Here is a 26,024-nt window from a genome sequence, read left to right on the forward strand (position 1 = left end):
CCTCACATTTTATATAAATATTATCCTTTGAAAGTAATCAGGAAACAGTCGTATCATAATTGTTTGTAATGATGATTCTGTAAAAAAAAAAAAAAAAGAGTCAAAGGTACCTCAATTTCTCCCTTGGGAAAAGTAAGAAGTAACAGGGAACCAAAACAGGCTTTCTGTGAATAGTTCATTCCTTCAATTCCAGATTCCTGAAGCAATTTCACTGTCTTCAGTGCAGTGTCTGCTGAGGCACTGTGATTAAGCAATAATCTGCATGACCCAAAATTCAGTCTTCCACCTATCAGTATTCTGAGGATTCTGGGGAGGAAGATTGTAAAACACCCGTTGGCAGCAATTGCTTTCTATTACTGAAGTGCAATGGTCATAAATTATCATACAGGGAAGAACACAGGGTTTATGAAGAGGAATAGCCGTAAGATCAGCCGATATACAGTAGAAGTCCGCTATAGCGAGTAAGGCACATAACAAAAACCCTGTGTTATACCGACAATGTTTTGCTGTCCCTTCAAAATTCCTATATTAACCCTTAGCACTCACGTGGCGGGCCATGCCCGACAATGAGTATATCCCGCATGATTTTCTTCCCTAATATAACTCCTTTGTCGGGTTACGCGTGCATGAATTACAGGTACAGTAAGCTACTGCAATCATTCGACGAAAATTTGAAGCCATGTATAGCTATAATCTCTTTGAAATCAGGCTTTGTGCGTATTCTTTGAAGACCATGTGAGTTTGTAAACAAATGTTGCTCAGCAACATGGCGTCGTTCGAGCAGCGTGAGAAAGAAATAGCCAGACTTTTAGGTGAAAGTGACGTTGATTTCAGCGATAGTGAGAGTGATTTTCAATTAAGTGGTAAGGAAGATATTGCGGAACGAGATTGTGTTGGCGAGTTGAGTGATGAAAATCCCGATAATGAGAAAATTATGCTAAATGGCAATGCTGGTACCTCTTCTGATGGATGGAGGAAATACCGTGACAGTGACTTGGATTTCAAAAGCCCATTCACAGGTACGTCAGGTTATAAACTACCACAAGGTTGAATGAACTTGACTTTTTCCAGCTATTATTCTCGAGTGACAAGTTATTGCGAAAATTGTGCGCAAGACTAACCGGTATGCTAGTGTAAACATTCAAAAGGTTACGCCCCTCACAGTGAGTCTATTAGGATGTCGTGGATAGATGTTACTCTTCCTGAATTCAAAGCTTTTTTAGGCGTAATCCTAAATATGGCAATGAACAGTAAGCCTAAATTACGACGTGAGACTGTTTTTCAGCAAAACTCGCAGAAAAAAGCCTGGATTACATCCCGGCAAGTGTTTTGGGAAGTTCCACACAATGCACTATTACAGACAAAAAGTGACTGTCCGAGATAATTTCAGGTTTGAAAATGCTGAACATTGCACCTGAATACTGTATTGTACTTGTATTATATTTATTTTGTGTTTGCTCCATTATCATTTCATAGCATCTATCAGTCATTAATAAATCACTTTGGGAGTGGTGACCCCTTCGTACTAATAGCCTATATATGACTCATTTATTACATCCCTGACCCGGTCAAAGACTGGAAAACAGATTGTAGGTTTTCATTTTCATTATTAATCAATCGGAAATGTAGAATAATTGTGCAGCCTCAAGAAAATATGACATAGGCCTAACTAAAGCCAATATTTTGCGTCAGTGTGAAGACGAAGATAGGTAAAAAATGAGCACTGTACAAAAAATGCATTCAGTGGACCGCAACAAGGACGCTTTAAACAAGTTGAAAATGAAATTGTGAGGTTTGTGCACAAAAAACACAAGGGCGGAATGGTCATACCACGGCGCAATAAACTCGTTCGTTGACCTTCAACGTCCGTGATTAGGCCTATACATCGCTAGCTGCTGAAGTTGGCCGAACCCAGCAAGCGAGACATGTGGGTAGCGGTAGCTGGTTATATCTGACGCTGAGTAAAAGTACCGTAACAATTTTATAGACAGTAAAAATATTTTCCTCACGGAACGCCGTATTGTAGAGACGCATGGAATAGGTATTGCCGGCAAATTTTAAACGCGTTCTCCTGAGTATTATGTCAATTTTAAGTTAATGGTCATTAAAACCACGGAAATGAAGAATAATTGTGCAGCCGCAAAAATTGCGGCATAACGAAAGCCAATGTTCGACGTCTAAAAATACGTACTGTACAACAAAGGCATTCATATGATTTTACAAAGCACTTTTTGAGTCTGATTAAAAAAATTTTAAGGAAAAAGTGGGGTTTGTCTTGAATTCGGAGAAATGAGGTAATGTAATTTTTTCAGAATTAAATTATACAGACCTTTTCACATTGTGTCAGATTAAAAAAAAATAAACAAGTAAGCCGTAGTGTGGATATCATCCGTGGAAACCCAAGTTTTGAACAAAATGATTGCTGTTTCATACAGATTTTAATGTGTATGTGGGGTTTTCCGACTTTTATACAAAATTCGGATATAACAACAATCCGTTATAGCTAGTAAATTTTCCGCTGTTGTGAATTCTCTCTATAACGGACTTCTACTGTAGTTGGGATAGACAGTATGGAACACTCATTGATTTTATAACAACAGACCGAGAATGGAGAAGATATGTCATGAATACGAAGATAATCCGCAGTGAAAGAATGGCAGGTGATTATAGATTATTAATTGTGGAATTAAAACAAGTAAAAATTGCTAAAACTGTACTGAAGAAGAAACCAAAGACTTGGGAATTGAAGGAGGATAAAAGAATGGCATTCCAAGATTGTATAAAAAGGAAGTTGCCTACCACAGGAATACAAAGTGGAAATAGTTAGGAGTGGGAAGGAAGCGGCCGTGGCCTTAATTAAGGTACAGCCCCAGCATTTGCCTGGTGTGAAAATGGGAAACCACGGAAAACCATTTTCAGGGCTGCCGATAGTGGGGATCGAACCTACTATCTCCCGAATACTGGATACTGGCAAAAGTGGAGAAGAAGAGTGGGACAATTTAAGACAGACATATGTGGAAGCAGCAATTGAGGTATGTGGGAGAACATAAACAAAGGTTAAGGGAAAGGAGACACGGTGGTGGACAGATAAAATAAATTAAATAAAAGAAAGGAACAAGGTGAAGAAAGAAATGGAAATGGAAAAGAAAAAAACGTATCAGAAGGATAAGAATAAGATAGAAAGGTTACATGTGGAATACAGAAGAGTGAAACTAAAAGTAAAGAGGAGTATCAAGGAAGAAAAGGAGAAATGTTAGGGAGAGTTTATGAGATAGTTGAGGAAATCAGAAACTATTATACAGAGTAAAGAAATCTAAAAGAATACATAAAATAAAATAAAAAATAAAAAAATCAAGGCATTAGAGAGAAAAGATGGACCCATAGTACATGACGAAAAGGGTCTTCAGAAGGTGATGGCAAAATATTTTGAAAAAAATAATGAGGATGACTGCTCGGAGTAAGAAGGAGATAAGAAAATGGAAATAATAGATGAAGAAAAAGAAGAGAACCCGATAACATGGCTGGATCTTAAAAAGGGCAATGAAAGCAATGACCAAAGGTAAAGCAAGTGAAAAGACGAATTCAATGCTGATATGATTAAGGTAGTAGGAAGCAGTGGACTACAGTATCTATACCGAGCCCTCAATGCCATATGGAAGGATGAATGGACACCTAAAGACTGTCAACAAGGAAGCATTGTATCATTGTAAAAAAAAGGAAATAGGAAGAAATGTGAAAATTATAGAGGTATAACCCTATCATCACATGAGCTAAAAATAATGGAGAAAGTCGTAGACAAAAGACTGAGGGATATAAAAGAAATGCAGTTAGAGGGAAAGTCATAGACAAAAGATTGAGGGATATAAAAGAAATGCAGTTAGAGGAAGAACAATAAGGCTTTAGACCGAATAGATCAACAATAGACTTGATATTTACGGTGCGAATAACAATGGAAAAACACCTGGAAAGGAACAAGGAAATCATCTTTGTATTTTTGGATTTGGAAAAAGCTTATGATACAGTTAAGAGAAAACATGTATGGGAATGCTTACGGAAAAGGAATGTACCAAAATCATTAATTAACAAGAAAAAAATGTTATATCATAAGAGTAAAAGCAGTGTACAAGTAGGGAGTGGTGACTTTGAAACATTTTATACAAAAAAAAAAAAGTCTCAAGCAAGGAAGTGCACTGTTGCCATTATTGTTTATTATATTGATGGATGAAATCACAAAATGTGTAAAGCAGAGTATCAGTAGTGATGAAGTGAATGCTTTGGTATTTGCAGATGATATGGTGATTTGGGGAAACAGACCCGGCTTCGATATTCAAGATGGCGACTACTGTGTGTGAGTCTGTGATATCCGTGATGGATAATGGTGTAAGATGCAGTGAAAAATGTGGCAAATGCAGAAGAGTAGTTAAAAATGGGATTCTGTGTCGTAAGTGTGATGAATTATACCATTTTCGTTGTGCAAATATTGTAAATAGGTCTTATATTGAAGAAAGTGTGTGGCTGTGTCCCGAGTGTAAACAAAGTGATAGTGAGGTAGAACAACAAGAAAGAGAGACTTACAAATCTATGCTTAAGATTTTAGGAGTGCTACAAGGAGACTTATATGCTCAAACTTGAAAATGAAAGCTTAAAGGACAGAATAAAGAAACTGGAAAATAAAGAAGACAGTGGAGAAGAAAGATTGCCGTGGACGGAAGTGACGCGTAGCCATTTTAGGCCTAATGTTAAACATATGGGATAAACTACGTACAACTTAAAACCGGGAAAAAACTCTTTGCAGTGCCAAAATAGATTTCAGTCATTGCAACAAGTTCCAGAAGAAGACGCATCAAGTTTTCTGAATAATTTTAAATCCAGTGGAGGTAACCTACAGAAGAAGAAAACCAACTGGAAGTCAAGATCGCCAAAAATTCATCTCTACGCAGACAGTCAAGGGCGGGGTATGGCAGAAGGCATCAAGGATGAGCTGCATAATCCAGAAACTGAGGTTTTAGGGCTAATAAAACCAGGTGCCAAAACTGAAGACGTCCTTTCAAGTTGTGATCCTGTGTTAGAGAAGGACAACTACGTGGTGAGTGTGAGTGGTACAAATGACATTGCTGCAAACGAAGGCGAGGAACTAATTACAACCCTCAGAGGTAAGATTTCGAAATTACCTGACTCAAAAGTAATTGTAGTTAATGTGCCACCCAGGTATGACCTTATAGAAGACTCGTGTGTGAACAAAGCTGTACATGATGTAAATATAAAAATCAAGAGATTAAGTAAGAGTTTTAGAAATGTATATGTAGTAGATACTTTAGGTCTTGGCAGGCAAATGTTCACTAGGCATGGGTTACATCTGAATGGTAATGGAAAAGCAACTCTCTGTAGACGAATTGCTACAATTATCAACAGAGATTTGCAAACTAATATGCACTTAAGAAAACCCATACCACTAAATTGGCATATACAGGAAAACTTGCCAGAAAACCCAGATCCTTAAATCAAGATCTATGTACAAAGATCTGGGTTCCAGGGACGTTCTCAACTCATGAGTCAAATGTTATCCAATTACAACAGTCAAGTTTTAGGGAGGAAGGGGGTCTGAGATTGCTCTTGGTAAACTGTCAGAGTGTAGTAAATAAACAAATAAAATTCAGTACATTGATGGAATCTTATGAGACTGATGTGGTGATAGGAGTAGAATCATGGTTGAGAGAAGGGGTGGGTAATAGAGAAGTATTTCCAGAAGGGTATACAGTCTATCGTAGAGACCGAGGAGATAAAAAGGGTGGGGGTGGGGGTGTGTGTGTGTTTATTCTGGTGAAGGAAACTTATTGTTCACAAGAATGGTTTACCGATGAAAGGGATGAAATATTAGGGATAAAATTAGTTTGTGATAATATGAAGGAGGTGGGAATTATAGGAACATATAGGCCTGGAAGAGAGGAAAGAGACATGGAAATATTTGAGAAAATAATAGATTATAATCATAAAAACAATTATAATGATATGGTAATAATTGGGGGGAGATCTAAACTTGCCTGAAGTTGAATGGAATGGAGCTGCAAGTGAAGCCCATGAACAGAAACTGGCAAATAAGTTAATTTGGGAGGGAGGATTTACAAAGTAGTACAAGAACCAACTCGTCTAAACAACTTGCTAGATGTATTCTTGGTTAAACCATGGGAAATTGTTGATAAAACTGAGGTAATTGAAGGAATAGGTGACCATAAGGCTGTAATAATGGATGTAGGACTTGTACCAAAAATGCTTAATAAGAGGGTCACACAAGAAATTATACAGAAAAACTAAAGTTGATGAATTTGGGAATTACCTTAAATCACAATTCAGTTGTTGGATAAGTGAAGGGAGTAATGTGGATACACTTTGGGCTAAATTTAAAGGAATCATTTGGGAAGGAGAGAAGAGATTTGTACCTGTTAAGAAAGGTAAAATGACCTCAGCCCCTGTTTATTATACAAGGGAAATGTAGAATAGTAAACATGAAAATCAAAGAGGGTAGGGAGAATAGAGAAACTAGAACACAGCTAATGAGGGAACTGAATAGAGTGAAAAAGGAAGCAAAAGAGAAATATATGAATGGCATACTTCAAGAGGGTAATGGCCACAAAGGGAAATGGAAAAAGATGTATTCATATATTAGGAATCAAAAAGGAAAAGGAATCCAAATTCCTACAATGGTGGGAGAAGGGGGTGAACACTGTTCAACAGATACTGAGGAAGCAAATCTATTTAGTAGGGAATTCAGAGATTCAGTAGAAGATTGTCAGGAGTTGGAAACAGTAACAGAAGATAGAGAGGGAGAGAGACAGAGGGAAACAAGAAGCTTCTCATTCACAAATGAAGATATTTTCAGAGAAATCCAACTGCTTCAGCAAGGAAAAGCAGCAGGATCAAATTACTGGGGAGGTATTAAAGACAATGGGGTGGTACATAGCGCCTTATTTAAAATTTCTCTTTGACTATGTCATAAATAATAGTGTAATACCAAAAGAATGGAAGGAATCTATAATAATACCAATTTATAAAGGAAAGGGTGATAAAAGGAAACCAGAGAACTACAGACCAATCAGCCTGACCAGTATATTTTGTAAAATACTGGAGAGTTTAATAGCAAAGTACATCAGAGGGATATGTGATGATAAAAATTGGTTCATGAGGAGCCAGTATGGATTTAGAAAGAAATTTTCTTGTGAGGCACAACTGGTGGGATTTCAGCAGGACATATCAGATCAGTTGGATTCAGGAGACCAGTTAGATTGCATAGCCATAGATCTTTCCACAGTCTTTGATAAAGTGGAACATGGAATATTATTAAAGAAATTGGAGGGAATAGGATTGGACGTAAGGGTTATACGTTGGATAAGAACATTTCTAAATTCAAGGGTTCAGAAAGTCAAAGTAGGAAACAGAAAGAGAAAGTTTGGAAGGGAATCGCACAAGGTAGAATAATCGGTCCGTTACTTTTCTTAATATACACAAATGATTTAGGGAACAATATAACATCAAAAATAAGATTGTATGCAGATGATATAATTGTTTATAGGGAAATAAATAAAACTGAGGATTGTTCAGAATTACAAAGGGACCTTGAAAGTATCCAACAGTGGGTTGAAGAAAATATTATGAAGGTTAATGGAGGCAAATCAATTGTTACAACATTTACAAACAGGAGCTTTAAAACTGAATTTGAATATACTTTAGATGAGGTAGTTATCCCAAAAGATGGCAAGTGCAAATACTTAGGTGTGAGATTTGAAAGTAATTCTGCAATGGAAGGGTCATGTTGACGACATTGTTGGGAAAGCATACAGATCGTTACATGTAATAATGAGGCTACTTAAAGGATGCAATAAAGAATTAAAAGAAAAAAAGTTACTTAAGTATGGTTCGTCCATTATTGGAATATGCAAACAGTGTTTGGGATCCTCACCAAGAATACCTAATAAAAGAAATAGATAATGTGCAGAGGAAAGCAGCAAGATTTGTAAAAGGGGATTTCAGGAGAAACAGTAGTGTATCAGAAATGTTAGAGGAACTTGGGTGGGAAACTTTAAGTAAGAGAAGGGAAAAAACTAGACTTATAGGATTATATAGAGCCTATACAGGAGAAGAAGCATGGGGAGAAATCCGTGAGAGGCTTCAGTTGGAAAATAGTTATATTGGCAGAACTGATCACAAGTATAAAATTAGAAGGAATTTTAGCAGAAGCGACTGGGGTAAATTTTCATTCATTGGGAAGGGCGTGAAGGAGTGGAACAGTTTACCAAGGGTAGTGTTTGATCCTTTTCCAAAATCTGTACAGGTATTCAAGAAGAGAATAAACAGCAACAGGGAAAATAAATGAAATGTTAGAGGGCATTCGACCAGTGCAGGCTATTGTAAATAAAAAAATGTGTGTTAAAAAAAAATTAATTCCATCCCCTGGTCCATGGAGTTCGGACAGCCAAAGTAGGGGACTGTCTGTAGGGGTGAAGTACAGTGGGGACTTCGAGGGCCCTGGGACCGCTACGGTAGCTGTGAAGGCCCTTCAGGAACTCTGAAAAGTGGTGGCAAAAGGAAGGCTCTGGTTAAGACACAGCAGGTCGTTATGCTACTTAGGTTCCAAAATGGGTAAAAAAAAAGTAAATAAATGCAATGTAAATTTTAATCTTATACCAGTTGCATAGTATTATTTGAAGTAATTCCACATACTATATATGAGTTGACTATGTTTGTAAGTATAGGAGATATTATAAGTAGAATTTTGTAAACAATATAAATTTATTAAGGATGATCTGTTTAATAGAAAAAAATTGTTAGCATAAACTGAATCGTGCAGTCGAGTAAGGAACTAAGTCAGATTTTGCTACTTTTCAGGAGAGCAAAAAAACTGATTTTCTTCGACACGCTTCAATCAATAGTTCCCATTATTTTATATAATATTTAGATCAGTGATAGATATGTAACGGAGGTAACAGGAAAATGTTCAAGAAAAATTTAAAAATTTTATGACCGTTTAAACTTTTTTGACTTAGTTCTTTTCTCCAATAACAGCGAAAAAAAATTGGCTGTTGGTAATAAATCTCTCATACGAACTATACCAACCTTTGTTATATATTAAACATAGCATAATGCAATACATAAGTACTGTATACAGTTTACCCAACAGAAAAAACAGGGAAAACAAATACAAATGACCTTGAAGCGCCAAATAACTGCAGTATTACAACCGAGACTACTAACCTAAGGGGAATTCATTGGCTGCGAAATAATGTCCAAATAAAATGCCAAAGCATCCTCATTCTAACGTATTTCAACAGTTTACGCAAGTCCTTAATCTTCTCAGCTTTTATTGGAACCCCACCCTCTAGATGCTGCCATTGGTTGCAGGGAAAATGTGCAAAAGTTACGTATGTTTCACAATGCTGTTTATGAAGGGAAGTGCTACAAGAACTCCTGGTTTCTCTGCCCTATATCTGTATTCTTTAAACGAAGAAGGAGAAAATGCAATCTTTCCACCACGAGGAGTATTCTTTGTCGATGTTTCAGCTGATACAGTCACTTTTTAAAAAACTCAGGCCACCACTTGTCAAAATTAAATACTGCACTTGAGTGTACTAACTTAACTGTAACATTTGCTTTGCTGTTTACAATAATTGCCATATACTCTTCAATAGTATAAACTCTGTCTACTTTTTTAATGTTTTTCTTAAATACTCCAAAGTCCCTGTCGCAGTCAGAACTGGTTTCTTTGCCTTCCACAACTCTCCCACGTTTATTCACATATGCCAGTCCTCTGAGTCTTGCGTGTTTCAGAACACTATGTTTATGGCCTTAAGGCTGTGCCTTCCTTTTCAGAGTCATATTCTCAAACGTAATACAAAGATCACTTTGTCATCCACCGAAGAACCTGAAATACTGTACACTATAACGCACCATGTACCGTACGATTTCTGTTTCCCTCCAGTATGTTGTCCTTTGCGTTGTACCAACGCAGTAAATTGAAATATCCCCTGTTATACCTTCATCGCATGCAACGTGCGGCCAAGAATGGAACTAAGTCATGAATTGCAAGTGGTAAGTCATCGACTTAGTGCGTTTCTTCAGAATATGCCTGATGTCCATCCACTGTTTCTCCCATAAGGAGAAGGCTGACTTATTTCTTTCCTTTACCAAACGATAGGGCTTGGTTATGCGAGGAAAATGAGGCAATAAAATGAAAATGGCCGATTTTGACTTAGTTCCTTACTCGACTGCACGATTCAATTGTATATTATTGTATTCTAGAAAAAAAAATTTCTTCTCTTGTTAATTTACAATTTAGTGCTTGACAATAATGTATTTTAGTGTACCATTTGCCACCGAGGTAGACACCTCATTTGCAAATAAAGAGATTTTGATTTGATTTGAACAGATAGAAACTGCAGATGATGATGATGATGATGGTGATTTGGGAATCCTCGCCGCTAGATGGGGCTTCATTCATTCCATTCCTGACCTGGTCGAATGACTGGAAACAGGCTGTGGATTTTCATGGCGATTTTGGGAAAGGGAAAAAAGGAAGTACAAAGGAGACTGGAATGAAAATCTAAAGGAGTTTCGAATGGTAATTAGTAAAAAGAAAACTGTAGTCCTGCACTGTGGAAAAGAGAAAAAGAAAAGCCAAGTGAACATAGACAGAGAACGGTTAGAGAATGTAGAACAGTTTACATATCTGGGTGGCATTGTTATTGGAAGTAATGAAATCAACCCTGAAATTTTATCAAGTCAGAGAGCTTTTATGGAATGACAAAGTACCCAAGAGAACTAAATTAACATTATATAAACAGTATTTCATACCAACTGTAACATACGGACTAGAAACACTGGTAACTAATAAGAGACAAGATAGTAAGATCCAAGCAGTAGAAATGAAATTTTTAAGAACAGCAGTTAAAAAGAAAAGAAGAGATAGAATCCAAAATATTAAAATCAGAGAAGAGATAAATATAGAACCGTTAGTACAGAACATACAGAAAGCAAGGCTGAGATGGTTCGGACATGTAAAATGAATGGGAAAGAAACGGGTAGCAAGAAGGGAATTAGAAAGAGAAGTTAAGGGAAAGAGACCAGTTGGAAGACCGAGAAGAAGGTGGATGGATCAGATTTGGAAGGACGTTAGAGAAGCTGGAATGGATGTGGCGGAAGTAATGGAGCAGGAAAAGTAGGACAGAAAGGAGTGGAGGAGGCTTGTTAACCACACCCGGGCAACTGGAGTGGGACATTGATGATGATAGGGAATAAATTGGTAACCACCTTCTGGCTTACACTTCAATATATTCTGAATTTTGCAGGGTATCACATCCTTAGAGACTACAGTGGTTTGGACATATGGAGTCAACACGAATAGCCAAAGTGCACTTTAGAAGAGAAGGAGGAGGAAAACACCCGGTTGAAACCTGCTGGATAAATGCGTACAAGACCGACTGTGGTGGGGGTTATTGTTTTTTTTTAAAATACAATTTGTTTTATGTCATACCGACACAGATAGGTCTTATGGTGACGATGGGATAGGAAAGGCCTAGGAGTGGGAAGGAAGCAGCCGTGGCCTTAATTAATGTACAGTCCCATTATTTAACTGGTGTGAAAATGTGGGTTATTGTTTTACGAGGGAGTACGGCTGGACTACCATCCTCTTCAACTAGAGGAAGGACACTGGATGATGTCATGAAGAACAAGATATTTATGAATAGAAGTAAGTGGAAGAGGTTTCTTTAACAGTAACCAGAAAACAGGATCTGTAAACCAATTATGAACACCATCATTACAGAAGACAGATCGCAAAGAGCTTCCTTTTGATTTTGGTATACAGTGAAACCTCGATTCTCTGTTTTTCGAGGGACCATGAAAATAAAACGTACAACATGGGAAAACGGAAAATCCGGGAATGAATGAAAACCATCAACAATTTGGCTAAACATCACAAAAATGAAATATGTATAATTATAATCTTACTAAAACTCCTAAACTAAACCAAACCAAACCAAACCAAACTACAGCCCCAGTGGGACTTTGCCTGCCAAGCGACCGCTGCTCAGCTTGAAGGCCTGCAGATTACGAGATGCGCATGGTCAGTGCGATGATTCCTCTCGGCCGATATTCCTGGCTCTCTAGATCGGGGTCGCCATCTCACCACTAGAGAGATTCACAATTAAAGGAAATCACGTAGGCTGAGTGGACCTGGAATCGGACTTGTATACAGTTAAAATTGCCTGACCTGGTCGCAATCGACCCCGGACTCTCTGGATGAGAGGCAGGCATGTTGGACCGCGAAACCGCATTAATTACTAGTACACGAATTAAAAATGTCGATACTTTATATTCAATTTTACAGGGGAATCTTCGTCAGTTTCCCATGAAAACTACTTTCAGTTCAGCAACTTTGATTAGGCTAGCCAAACTCTTCGAAAAATCTAATAGCGCCAAGCCAAACGACAATCGAGCAGTAGTTTTTAATTCTCTCATCTAATAAAATAAAACACATTAGATATAAAAGCAACCAAAATGGTGGCAAAATCCCTTCATTTCTTAATCTTTCATTGTAATTTGGTCTCTGGTATACTGTTCGTAGTCAGTTTCTGGAAATTTCGTTCCGCGCAAATTAGGTCTACATCAACTTTGAAAGGTTATGTTGAACTTGAAAACATGGTTTCGAATGTAAGTATCGATTCTTAAAAGTTCTCGAGCATTATATTCAATTCTGACCATCACAAATCCAATCAAATTGGAAAGATAATAGAAATATCATCAAAACTTCAGAAATTACGGTTATTCGTGATCATGAGGTCATCTGGAAAGCGCGCTCGCTGCATAAATGTCAGTACGAGTTGGAAATGATACCAACCATTTAAATGTAATATGCGCAAATAAAATTACTGCAGTTTATGGTATTTTAACACGAAAACGTAAAATTCCCGGTCTTACATTAGGACCTGAACAGTAATAGGCAATCCCAAGACCTCCCATGGCTTTCTTTTTTTAATGTAAGGTACAACATTTTTTCTGGTCTCGCTAACATAATAATGTACGATAATATAAAAAATACTGAATTTGTGTTAAGAAGGAGCAGTTTCAATTCCTGCCTGAAAGCCCAGTTACTCTACAGTGCCCCGAGCAAAGTGCCGAAAACCTGTTTGGCAGTACAATAAAAAAAAATGTAAAAATATAAACATCTAACCCTGGACATAATATGGACGTTTTATAAGTGCGAACATTTGACGAAATTCATTCCGTCTTCAAGCAGAGCTGTCGAAATGCGCCGTGTCCTCGCAATTTTTGTGGCCACTCTCTGCTTTATGATTTTCCTAGATTCTCTAAACAATACCACCCGAATGCAATGCTAAGATGGTCCCTTATGCAAGTTCACCACCCATCGCTTTTCCAGTACCGGTACAGTACTTGCCTTAATTATCGCAATGACGGGGCGTTAATGCCAAGATCTATAAATATGCCATAGCCGACCTTCCGTGAGGTACAGTTTATTTTTTAAAAAACGACTGATCAAGGATTTAGCGTTGATGGGACTGGAATTTCTGGACGGTTGATCCGGGAAATCATTTCTAGAAGGAACGGATAATGTGGGACTTTTACAACGTGATTTAATTACGATGCTCGCGGGACCACGTAATTTGCTGATGATGCTTGTTGTTTAAAGGGGCCTAACATCGAGGTCATCGGCCCCACCACGTAATTTGAACGCATATTCCGGGAAAACGTATTTTCCGGGAATGGATAATCGAGGTTCCACTGTATCTCTCTCTTCATCTGATCCATCATCCTATGGATCATGTGTCTCCATTCAGTTCAATTTTGAGAATATTTTTTCAGTTCAGTGATTGTCATTCCAGTATTTACTTAGATAGCATATGAGAAACTTGGTCTTGGCCTTCATCTTTTGCCACCCACCATTCTGAACATGACACTTTCTAGGGGGGGGGGGGGGGGTACTTCTAATTATGTGGATACTATATTCTCTTCCAAGGAGTGTTGGCTGGTCTGGATTTGGTTCTCTCAATTAATTAATACATAAAGAAAGAAAGAAAGAAAACCTGTCTATTAGCAGAGGGCTTGCATTTTCTTTACTTCTGTCCTGTTGTACTCCTATTTACAAAAGGCATAACTACAATGAGTGAAAATAATCCATATTATCAAGAGTCATGAATGTAATACGCACCTAATGCAGCCACCCAGTTGTGGTAAACTCCATGCTCTTGGTAACGCCCCCTGCAGCTCGGCGAAGCTCTCGATACCAGCTATGTTGAGGCAGCGAAGCCTAGCAGTCGGCGCCGGAGCAACCGGTACCTTATGCTGGCCATTGCTAGTGTTGTCGCCTGGCAAGGTCTCATCGTGCGCCTAGGGAGAGGGTTCCAGTCAGCAACAAACCTACCTACCGCAGCCTCATTCTAACAACACATAATGTTTACATAAATAAAAAAAATTAAACATAATTTTTCCTCTAAACTCTTCTTTAGATTAAAGGTATAAGATTAGAGTACCAAAATGTAAATGCTTTTAGAAATAACTTTAAAAAAAACAAAAAAAAACTTAACTGATCCCAAAATAAAAGTAACAAGATTACTGTTTCTCTATTTCCATCATCAGGAATTAGTGTAACATTTTCTATTTATAGCTTCCAAAAAAATCTGTTTTAGAAGAGTACCAAAAATAATGTTTAGAGTATAAAACAGAAAAGAAATTCAACTGTAATCTTCGGAAGAAAAGAAGAACATACAAATCAAAGAATTTAAATCAACCAGAGTTAAAGGGAGGCACAGTATAAACAGTAAAACTGACTAGTCATTCAAGACTCAGCAAAGTAGCAAAAGCCTGCAAAGAAAAAAGACAGGAATAACGTTACATAAGGGAACAACAAGAAATATTGGAATCATAGTCTTCCTCGGACGCTACCTGAGGACTGTGTTGATGACTTTGTTTTTCCTGACGTGAATCTTCGCTGATTCTTGATAATTCCGGTGGACCAGTAGGTCGAGCTATAGTTGTAACAGGTGCAGAGGCCGACACAGTGATGATCCCTTGCTGAGGCTGAGTAAGCTGAGCGCTGCTTACAATGACGGGCGTTGATTTCTCAGGAGTTGCTGCCGATGCTGCTGTCACAGACCCATGATGTGAAGTCTCGACAGAAGGGAATGCTGGCTGATGCTGTGAGGAAATAAGAGCATATTAGAAAAAAATATATCAAGGAAATAACACATTGTTCAAGTTCTTTTTTTCCTTTGTTTCTTTTTGGCAAAGACAGCATAAGAAAATGGAAACATACCAACAAGATAATAACTTACAAATGAAGTGCATTTCTAATGTTCTATCACAAGATACATATCCATGAATAGTCATATATGAAGCAGCATTACTACCATATGCTTGACACACGATTCAGAAACAAGTGAAGGACACAATCTATCTTTATGAAATTATGGCAATGAAACTGATCACTATATGAAACTGCTTAAGTTGAACACACATTTTCAAATGATTAGGAAGGATAACTTTGTCTTCATAGTAAGTTTTCATAGATTGTCTAGCCTCAGGAAGAAGTGTCATCACACAGATGTATAAAAAAATGTTTACTAACATTATACATAAATTTCACTATATTACTTCTACTACTTGTACATTAAAAATAATGATTTTGAATATTTGGAATAAAATCTTCAGGTATGAAGCGGGTGTTACAGAAGTCACAATAGTATTTATTATAAAATATAAAATAAGTTATTTTGGACTGAATTTATTATGTTGTACTTATTTTCAGGCACTTCAGTCCACGCAATCCAATTGGTTTCTGATCCTAGAAGAGGTAAGATAAGTGGGATTCAGTCCAAAAGCAAGGGCATGGCTGACAGTGTTTTGAACAAGCTTCTGCTCTTCAAAAATCCCACCATGTGACTTCTTGGAATTACATAGACAATCAAACTGACATTGAATGGGGTATTATTAACCCAATGAGAGTCCGGTGCAATATACTGTATCTTGCTGCATGTGGCTTTGTGGTTACAATGCAATATATTGTGTGCTGAAGTTCTGAGTGTGGTATCCTTGCTTCTCCCAGTCTTTAAGCAATGATTCAAAAACATACATACAATATCTGCCATCTATTGGCTATGTTACTGAAGCTTGTGCTTGTTCATACCCTCATACGAGTGCCGTAAAATTAATTTCTGTATGTGAAAGTTTATCAACTGTTAGCTGACGAACATGGCTGCTCACAGTCATGCTGAAGTACCGTATTTCCCCAAATCCAAGACGACGATTTTTTCTCAGAATCTCATGTTAAAAGTCAAGGATCGTCTTGCATTCGTGACCTAACCATAATGAATACCACTGGCAGCTACCACGATAACCACGCTGCTGCTTTTCAGCCCTCGCGCGCGCATACACAAAACTTGTTGACTATCAACTAAGGTAGAAGTACCCATAGTGGGCCATGCACTAGTAGTGAGCCACCAATTTTGAAAAACTAAAAACAAGATTCAAGGTCAAGATTGCACAACAGTGTGCAATACAGAGTGAGTTGGGACCCTTCTCTACTACCTGACATGGACCAGGCATCAGTTAATTGCTAGTGTTTGAACTGTAAGGGTGTTTGCCTTAAGTGGTGTTATTTTAGCATCTTCACTGGTTCTTGCAGAATTCTTAAGAGGTAAGCTTTCATTTGACTTTTCTTTTCTCCAAGCATATATTTGATTACATACTGAAATACTGTATTCCTATTTATTATGTACCATATTTAATATTCCCTAAAGTACGAACAAAAACATAAAATAAGCAGAATATCAATTTTATGGGGTGGTCCACTTTAGGGTCATAATTTTTTCACTTGTTCCAGTACTGGGCTTAGGTGGCCCACTATTAGAACACAAGTGTGTTCTATCATAGAATGTTTAGTTTCCAGCTTAAGTTCTGACAATACTTTCTGTGTAACTCATTATGCAGTATTATGATTAGAACCAGTAGTGGGCCACCGTGGCTCACTATTGGTGCATTGAATATTGGAATTTTTACTAAAAAGGCCAAGATCAAAACCGAATAAAATATGACATTAAATAAACTTACATTTATCAGTAATCTTAAATACAAATTAGTTTGGATTTAAAATTAGTGGCCCAGTACTAGGCAACATAGATTAGTTTGTTAACATGCTAATTTAATTCAATTTTGGACAATGGAGGAAAGAAAAGAGCTAAGCTACACTGAAGATCACCGATTACCTCAGATCGAGTAGGGGTATTTAAGTCGCCTTGACAAAGAATACTGCAATGTATTCAAAACGTCTGTAAACTGTACGTGATGCGCAGACAAGTACAACACGGTTCAACCCGGAAAAAAAAAAAAAAAAAAAAAAGCAATAGCTGATCTTGAGAAAGGAACGAGTGTTCTCGCAGTTGCCAAAATGCATTGCATTCCAAGAGCAACTTTCCCAAGGAAAATGAAAGAAAGGGCCAAATTGGCAACACAGAAATGCCCAAGCACTGTGTTCTCAAAAGATCAAGAAACTAATATTATTGTGTCATCACAGAATAGAGAAATAGCTTCCTTCTTCAGAATTTTGTAAGAAAACATTGGAGAAGAGAAAAAGAAATTCCAGGAGAATGAAGGTCAATGGAAAGGTCCTGTGGGACAAACAGATCTTTACTATTTATGGCTGGGGACTAAGGATACACAGAATCCAGAATAAGTTTTCCAGGTAAATTAAACATATTTCGAGCTAAACTAATTTAAATTTGTTAATTTTACCTTTTATTTCATTTGACAAACACTTTATTTATTACAGGGTGTCCCAAACAGTCCCGTTGAAGTAGGCCATGAACAGGAAACAGTTGAGCCTGCAGAAAATGCAACATCTCTGTACCACAGTACAATCCCATTCCTATTGCCGATACATCAAATGTACCATCTCCATTCAAGAGAGCTCCTTTCTGGCCAGAAGAGGAAGACAAAGATAAAACAAAGAGAAGATGAGAATAGCTTCCTGGAGTCGTCACATCTCCTCAGATGATAAAATATTATAATAAAAAGAAGGAACTGAAAAGAAGCAAAACTGCAGAAATTCAAAGAAGAAAAATAGAAAGGGAGCAGCACAACAAAAGAAGAAAGAAAAATAGAATCCCTCAATGCCAACAGCCATTTCTATATCATCTGAGGATTCTGTGCCAGAAACAGATACATCAAGAGATTCGCCTTGGGAAGAAAGTGAGCAATACATGGAGTGAAGAAGAGGTAGGAGAACCTGTCAGAAAAGATTCTAATATTAAGGAAGGAACATTTGCCCTCATGTCATTCCTGGGTGGAAAAAGAAATGCCACAAGATATGTATATCTTTGTGTAGTGCAGGAAGTCATAGGAAGAATGATACATGTCCAAGGTTTGAGGTCAGCAGGGGACAAAAAGGACTTTGTTGTAGTAGAAAATGATGTGTCTAATATTTCTCTGTGTGACATTATTGCATTGGCACCACAACCAGAATTCAGAATGCAGGGCCGTCAGTGAATACAATTCCTAAAATATTACCTGTGAAAAAGAAACCAATTATGCAAGGACTATGATCCACTTCTCAGATAGCAAGATTGTATTATATAGGGTTTATATTTTGGATACATTTTTCTTGATTGTACCCTACATTTCTAAGCACAGTATAGGGGGAGCCCCACTATAGGTACGTATAAAATTTTGGGTGTCCAGTAATGGTACATGGTTCAGGTTCAAGTTTTAAATTTTTTGAACTACTTTTAGTATGCTGTTTTGCAAAAAAAGAGTTTGATCATTAGAATAAATATGTCTTTAATAAAGTGAGAAAAAAATGCCTTTTTCAAATTCACGTTAGTTTTAGAGATAACTCATTGAATGTCCATAAGTGGTTCACCTCACTACTGGTACTTCTACCTTACTGCCTCTTTATTATACATTGGTAGCTGCAGCAACTAGTTGTACAGTGCCTCTGTGTAACGTAACTGGATCTTGGGAAATATAGAAGAGAGAAAGAAATTCTATTAGCCTCTACAAAAATGTTCCTCAAATCCGCAGAATGACATCAAAACACGCAAGCCTTTGAATTCTTAGAAAGGCCGCATCAGAGGTAGAGTTATAACGCATCCACTGTACTTGACGCTTAGTAAAATTAAGTTTTATAGACAGCAGGAATATTTTTCTGATGGATGGTCGTATTGTAGAGACGCGTGGAACAGGCATTGCCGGCAAATTTTCAACAGTTCTGTTTGATATGATGATGCCATTTTTAAGTTAAAGGTTATTAAATCCACAGAAATAAAGAATAATTGTGCAGATGCAAAAGAAAATACAGCATAACTAAAGCCAATGATTGGCATTGCATAATGTAGTCTAATAATGCTTACCGTACAAGAAAGACATTCACATGATTTTATGAAGCACTTTTTAAGCCTGATTTAATTTTTTTAAAGGAAAAGTGGGTGTCATCTTGCATTCAGGGTCCTCTTGGATTTGGAGAAATATGGTAATACTACATAGTGAGAAGTCTGAAATTTTGATGTATGATGTAAGTGAAGGTTCTGATTTTGCCCATATGATGAAGTTGACTACTTTCTTCCTGAAAATATCATAATTGAGGTGAAGGAATAACAAGAATTATGTCTACCACTGGCAAAGAAGCAAAAAAGCATGTCAGTTTGTGGAAAATAATTATCCAAGAATTCCTCCCTCAGCCCAAGCACAAAAATGGACTGATGTAACTTTGAGAGAAATGCACTGATTTTTTGTAATTATTTGCTAATGGGGTCATGTAAACAAACATATTGCAGAAGAATAACAATACTGGCCTACTGATCCATTCATCCACACTCCTATTTATTCTTGGCTCATGTCATGTAGTCGCTATGAAGCAATTCTACAGTTCTTTCATTGTAATGATAACAGTTCCCTAGTTCAAGATGACAAAATCAGTCCAAAAAGAGAAACAAGTAAACCATTTACTGGTGGTAAGACTAGCAATATACTGTATTCACCACCATATTTTGAAGAATACCACATTTAAAAAACTATTATTAACCATAAACATGCGATTTTTCACTTTTTTATTGAACTTGGGCACTTTTAAAATATATAATGTATTATGTGCCTGTACAGTATGCAAAAATGTAAATTGTTGGGTACATCAGTGCTTTGAAAACCTGACTCTCAAAGTCAGTCAAAGAGTAGGCAATTCTTTCTTTATTGAATTAGAAGTAGGCCTACTACAAATCAAGTTACGATAAAAGTACATTTGTGTTTTCGTCCCCAAGGTGGTGTAGCTCTTTTCGGGAACATCCCCAATGGAGACGAGTTGCATACACCTACTTAACCACATACCAGCCCTCTTGTTGTTCCTAAATTTCTGACAATAACAGGAGACAAACCTGGACCTCCCAGGGTGGCAGCTAATAATGCTAACCATTACACTACAGAGGCAGACAAAGTTATGATGAGTATGAAGCATCAACAATTTGATATCTATACAACAAATATCAGAAACTCATACAACATAAATGAATGTGTAGTAAGACAACTGTATGATATTTAAGAGAAACTGTCTTGTTATAAATGCTTCAGCACTGATATTGAATAATTAATCAACACCACCAGTCTCTTGACAAAATTTAGCTGCTGCAATGGCTTTGGATTAGCTAATGCCCTTCCATTGAGCATCATGATGGAAAATAGGTTGGCCAAAGTGCTGGGCCGTCAGGAGTGGACTACAATCAACAAAAGGCTGCCTCAGTAACAAAGTTCTACTTATTCAAGTTCACTTTGGATCTGTCAACTTCAGTCCTCAGTCTGTTAAGAGGCTTCGAGATTATCAATTTCTCTGTGTAACCAGGAGGTAGTATATGCCTGACCCTCAACGTATACCAATGCGGCAGCTTCTGATCTCAAAACTTGGCCCGCCCTAGTGATAATGAGAGTTGTCACTTGGCCTGTACTGGTGATTAATGTGCATATTAAATTTCAAAACTTGGAAGTTGAATTTAGTCTAATTAAATTCACTTTAAGATTTTAAAAAAATTGGTTACCATTACTGCTTCAGCAAAGAAATTTCTTCATCCATGGCCACCACCGACTGTCAAGCTTCTGTCATTACCCTGTACTTTTTCTAATTCTTTCAGCAACAAAGCGGCCTTAACACCCTGACCGCAAACACAAATTTTCCTCTCGTACCACAACGAACTCTACCAAATATGACTCTACTGCTTCTTCTTCTTCTTCTTCTTCTTCCAATAAAGAAAGTTCACCAGAGGCGAGATGTCTACAAAATTACCTTTCAAGAGAGCAAGTAACCAAAGCTGAGATTATATGGTGCATACATACTGTCATGTAACACCATTCTTTACGTGCCAGAGAAGCTAGTGTACGTTTGTTCCCAGTAAAGTTTCCAGACTCTGAAATCGCTTTGAAAGTTCAACTGCACAAAACGAAAGTTGCATATACAATCACTCATGGTTCGGCTCCCTATTTTTATAAACAAATTCTTGAGATGTGTAGTAAGTGCAGATATTTCACTATTGGTTTTGAAGAGTCACTGAATAAAGTTTCTCAGATGGGCCAAATGGATCTTTTAGTTCGTTGTTTCAATTCTGATACTAATGAGGTATGCGCTTCTTATTTTGATTCCATGTTTCTTGGTCACTATCTCCTAGGATTTGTTAAATGGTCTTTTGCAAGCACTGCAAGGACTCAATCTAAAAAACTTACAAACTTCAATGGATGGTCCAAATGTTAATAAAAAGTTCCTTCAGGATATCGGTAATTTATTAATTTTTTTGCCATTTGATTCACGTCGCACCAACACAGATAGGTATTATGGTGATGATGGGATAGGAAAGGCCTAGGAAGTGGAAGGAAGCGGTCGTGGCCTTAATTAAGGTACAGCCCCGGCATTTGCCTGGTGTGAAAATGGGAAACCACGGAAAACCATCTTCAGGGCTGCCGGCAGTGGGGCTCGAACCCACTATCTCCCGATTACTGGATACTGGCCTCACTTGAGCGATTGCAGCTATCGAGCTCGGTGGTAATTTATTAAATGATGATCCAGATGCTCCTATTTTGGTGAACATTGGACCTTGTGGCTTGCATACTGTGCACAATTCATATAAAATGCCAGTAAAAGAAACCCAGTGGAATATTGCAGAGTTTCTTTGTGCTCTCCACTTCTTGTTTTGCTATGTTCCTGCAACATAGCAGGATTACACATTATTCAGGTTCAAACGTATTTTCTTTGAAATATTGTGCTATAAGATGGCTTGAAAATTTGAAAGTCATTGAAAGTGCTCTAGATATCCTACCTAATGTTGACAAATATGTGGAAGGAAAAAAGAGACAAGAAAATCCCGTGTGTAACAGCTTCAAAATAGTATCACCTTCACTATCACTAAGACAGTGTATGCACTTCCAAACAATATTCGACAATAAAACAAGAATAGGTACATGATTATTAAGAATAGAAGAAATATATTATTCGCAGCTAATGACTGGCATACGAAGGATGTTATGGCTGATCGAGACCACGGTGCCAATTTTTGCCGAGTCACATTCTTGCCACTTGTCTTTCATGAACTACACTAAGGTATGGTACACAGATGAACTATTTACTAACCAACACATGGATGTAAATAAAATTACATCAACAATGAAGACTATTAAACCTATACCGCACACACGAGCCAGGTAGCTTAACCACATGGTTGCCACATGGTGGTGTATTGTAGACAATACAGTTGGCAGCCAGGTTTCGAGATTGCACTTGATCTGTATAAATCGATATAAATGGCAGCTTGGGATTGGCTGGATCAAGACCGAATACATACAATCATACTTCACAAACTCAAAAACTCCAAACCAACAAACAACTTTCATCTTACAATGTGATGTCACTTTATTTTAAATCTTGTTCTGTATTCACAAAATTACATGTGATTTTACAAGCTACTAGTCGTGCCTCAAACTTCCGAACACCTCGCATGAAAGACAGGTTAGAAACTCAACATGGCACAGCCAGAACGGTGTCACGATGCATTACACATGTACAAAAGGTTTACCCACATCAGCACATTTAATAATAATAATAATAATAATAATAATAATAATAATAATAATAATGAGCACTCAAATGAGTATTAAGTTAAAGCGGATTTCACACTTTCCTGCATTCAGTCAGTGTTTTTTGTCTGTTTTTACATTTTACGAGGTAGTGATTATCGCACGTCATTACATAGTAAAAAACACAGTCATCCGTTGGGTTGTGGAATTTTGTCTATATGCATATTTCGCTGTGGAAGCCATGTATTTAAGTGATTACAAAACTGAGAACGCAATATAGGCCTCGCCATTCCCCAACAACACAGAATATTCAATAGTAAGCAGGTCAAAACATTGAAAATTCGATCAACCGATCGATCATAGTCGCTACTGCTTGCTATAGGCTATCCATATATCTAATGATGCTATTGGTTACTTCACATTCGAGATACACTTGGTTTTTTAAAATGCTTATTCAGTTTTTTTTTACAATTTATTCCTGGCATAAAAGACATGCCCTAGATTAATATTATAAAAACTGAAAAATGTGCTTCTATTAATGGATAAATACAGTATGTCCATTTTATCTGGCAGAAGAACGATTTTCCAGATTTTATTTTCTGAATTCCCTGACATATCACTTTTTCCCTGTTATTTATCAAATTCCCTGACATTTCCTGGTTTCCCCAGTTTTCCATACGGATGGACACCCTGTCAAAGTAAACCTATTAAATTATTACTTTTAGGCAGCTGATATCAGTGTCTCGCTTTCAGTAAAGAAAGGAAAAGTAAATTCATGAATTATGGACTGGGATGATAATAATAATAATAATACAGAGTGAGCTGGCCGTACATTTAGGGGCGCGCAGCTGTGCGCTTGCATTCAGAAGAGAGTAGGCTCGAACCCCCACTGTCGGCAGTCCTCAAAATTGTTTTCCCGTGGTTTCACATTTTTACACCGGGCAAATGCTGGGGCTGTACCTTAATTAAGGCCACTGCTGCTTCCTTCCCACTCCTACCCGTTTCCTATCCCATTGTCGCCATAAGACCTATCTGTGTCGGCGCGTCGTAAAGCCAAGTGTAAAATAATAATATAACCCTTACCTATGTTGTTCTTCGTTGCTTTACACATCAGCCGTTGACTTTGCTTGCTTAAAGTTTTAGTCTCCTTTCTTTTCTTCGCAGAACTACTACTAATAGGTTGCGTATCACTCGTGGGCACCGAACCAATACTATTTGGTCCAGTGTCAGTGCTACTAATGCTCGGTTGAGGATCGTTTGTGTGCACTGGCAGATTTAATTCAGGATCTCATGGTGCATTAATTTTCAGGTTTGATTTCCACGGCTTCCACATTATTACATGAAGCTAAATGAAAAGTAATACACTTCCCAAATATTAATGAACCAAAGTCAACGGCTGATATGTAAACCATACGAATATATTAAAGAAGAACAACATAGGTAAAGGTTATATTATTATTATTATTATTATTATTATACACTTAAAGCACTTGCGAATTGTCCGAGCTGGAAAAAGAGACTGACGTCTATTGTAATAGCAGGTGCATTGGCAACTGAGCCGTGAGGATTTCTGTTGGGGAATGACAACTTCCGTATTAAAGCCCACTACTGTCATAAATCACCCCCTACTGGGCAAGCAAATGGCCGAGAGATCAAACGTTTGCCAAACCGTTTAAATGCCGATGGGTATGTGCTGCCCGTCTGAGCTATATCTCCTTAGATTCCATCAAAATTAATAGGTGGGAAGAGTACTTTCTTTTCATTTTGTAGTTCTGGCTTCTACTAAACCTTTTACACATTTTGAAGAAGAAACTTAGCCTAGATTTTAATCTTTGCATATGCAGGTTAATACCCAAAGAATAGATGCGATGGCTGTGAAGATGATTTACACCTTTTATTGTTTGCTGCAAATTCTCTTGTGATATCTAGACTGCAGATTATAAGGTCCTAAAAATGTCTTAGGTGCCTAAAATAAGCTCTTTGAATACCTCATTTAGGCTTTGTAAAACATAAAACAGGCTCTAAAAAGTATAGGACAGTGAAACACTACAGATAAAAAAAATGAGTTCTGTGTTTACAAATTAGCTAACTTATTAGCAAAAGCAAATAAACCAACTTTCATCTACATATAGAGTTGGAGAGGACAGGATATAGTACTAAAGTGTCCAAACTGTGCTCACAGAAAAGATTAAACTTTCTCAAAGGTACTGTCACTTAACAATAGCAGTTCTGAGAATTAAGGTACAGCAGATGATTGATTTAATGCATTAGAGGTAAGATTGATTTCGAATGTTTATTAAAATACAGTACTACATGCTTTAATTACAGTACTGTAATAAAATTACTGTATGCAGAATTCAGTTCAGTAGTAACAAATTTTTTTTCCATTATCTCAGATTGCTTTGCACTTTGTTGAACAAAGCAAGAATCTACACCAACTGATGTATGGTTGATTAAACGGTGGCGCGACATAGCTGCACGACAGCGCTGCACCGAGAAAATTCAGAAGAAAATCACTGATTTTTTTACGAGTGATATTATGCAAATATCTTAATGTTAAAATATAGTATGCACCTCTGCTTAACAGAGTTTATGCATTTTTATTTCAACATTTAACTTTCGAAAAGATTTACCATGTGTCATCCGAAAAACGCATCAACCGAAGTGGCTCCACCCCCTTTATTTCAGATAAACGAGGATCTATTGTACTTTCATGTTGACATTGAGGTTGCATTGAGCAAAAAGGCACTCAACGCGATGTTTTTTCTGTAACTAACATAAACTGAACAGAAATAATGGAAAACTGGTTGTTGAGTAATGAATGAGCTTTGCGAGTATCATGTTTTTGAGACAAATTTTATGTGAAAATATCCTTTTCTAGTGCAGGAAAGTTAATAATTTTTGTTCCCATTGATGCTTTC

General features: G+C 37.3%; 1 protein-coding gene across 10 annotated transcripts in view; it reads right to left on the reverse strand.

Annotated features, from left to right (window-relative positions):
• Positions 1–26,024, reverse strand: part of Asator (tau-tubulin kinase asator) — a 500,954-nt gene that overhangs the window by 122,280 nt on the left and 352,650 nt on the right. For all 10 annotated transcript variants that reach the window (XR_010858479.2, XM_067135206.2, XM_067135211.2 and 7 more), the window contains 2 exons: positions 14,950–15,201; positions 14,216–14,394 (listed from right to left, as the gene is read on the reverse strand). Coding sequence is in view for 9 of the 10 variants with exons in the window: in XM_067135206.2 (XP_066991307.1) it covers positions 14,216–14,394; positions 14,950–15,201 (431 nt within the window). In the remaining variant the exon portion in view is untranslated. The remainder of the gene's footprint in view (positions 1–14,215; positions 14,395–14,949; positions 15,202–26,024) is intronic.

The sequence above is a fragment of the Anabrus simplex genome, chromosome 1 (assembly GCF_040414725.1).
Source record: "Anabrus simplex isolate iqAnaSimp1 chromosome 1, ASM4041472v1, whole genome shotgun sequence".
Taxonomy (NCBI): domain Eukaryota; kingdom Metazoa; phylum Arthropoda; class Insecta; order Orthoptera; family Tettigoniidae; genus Anabrus; species Anabrus simplex.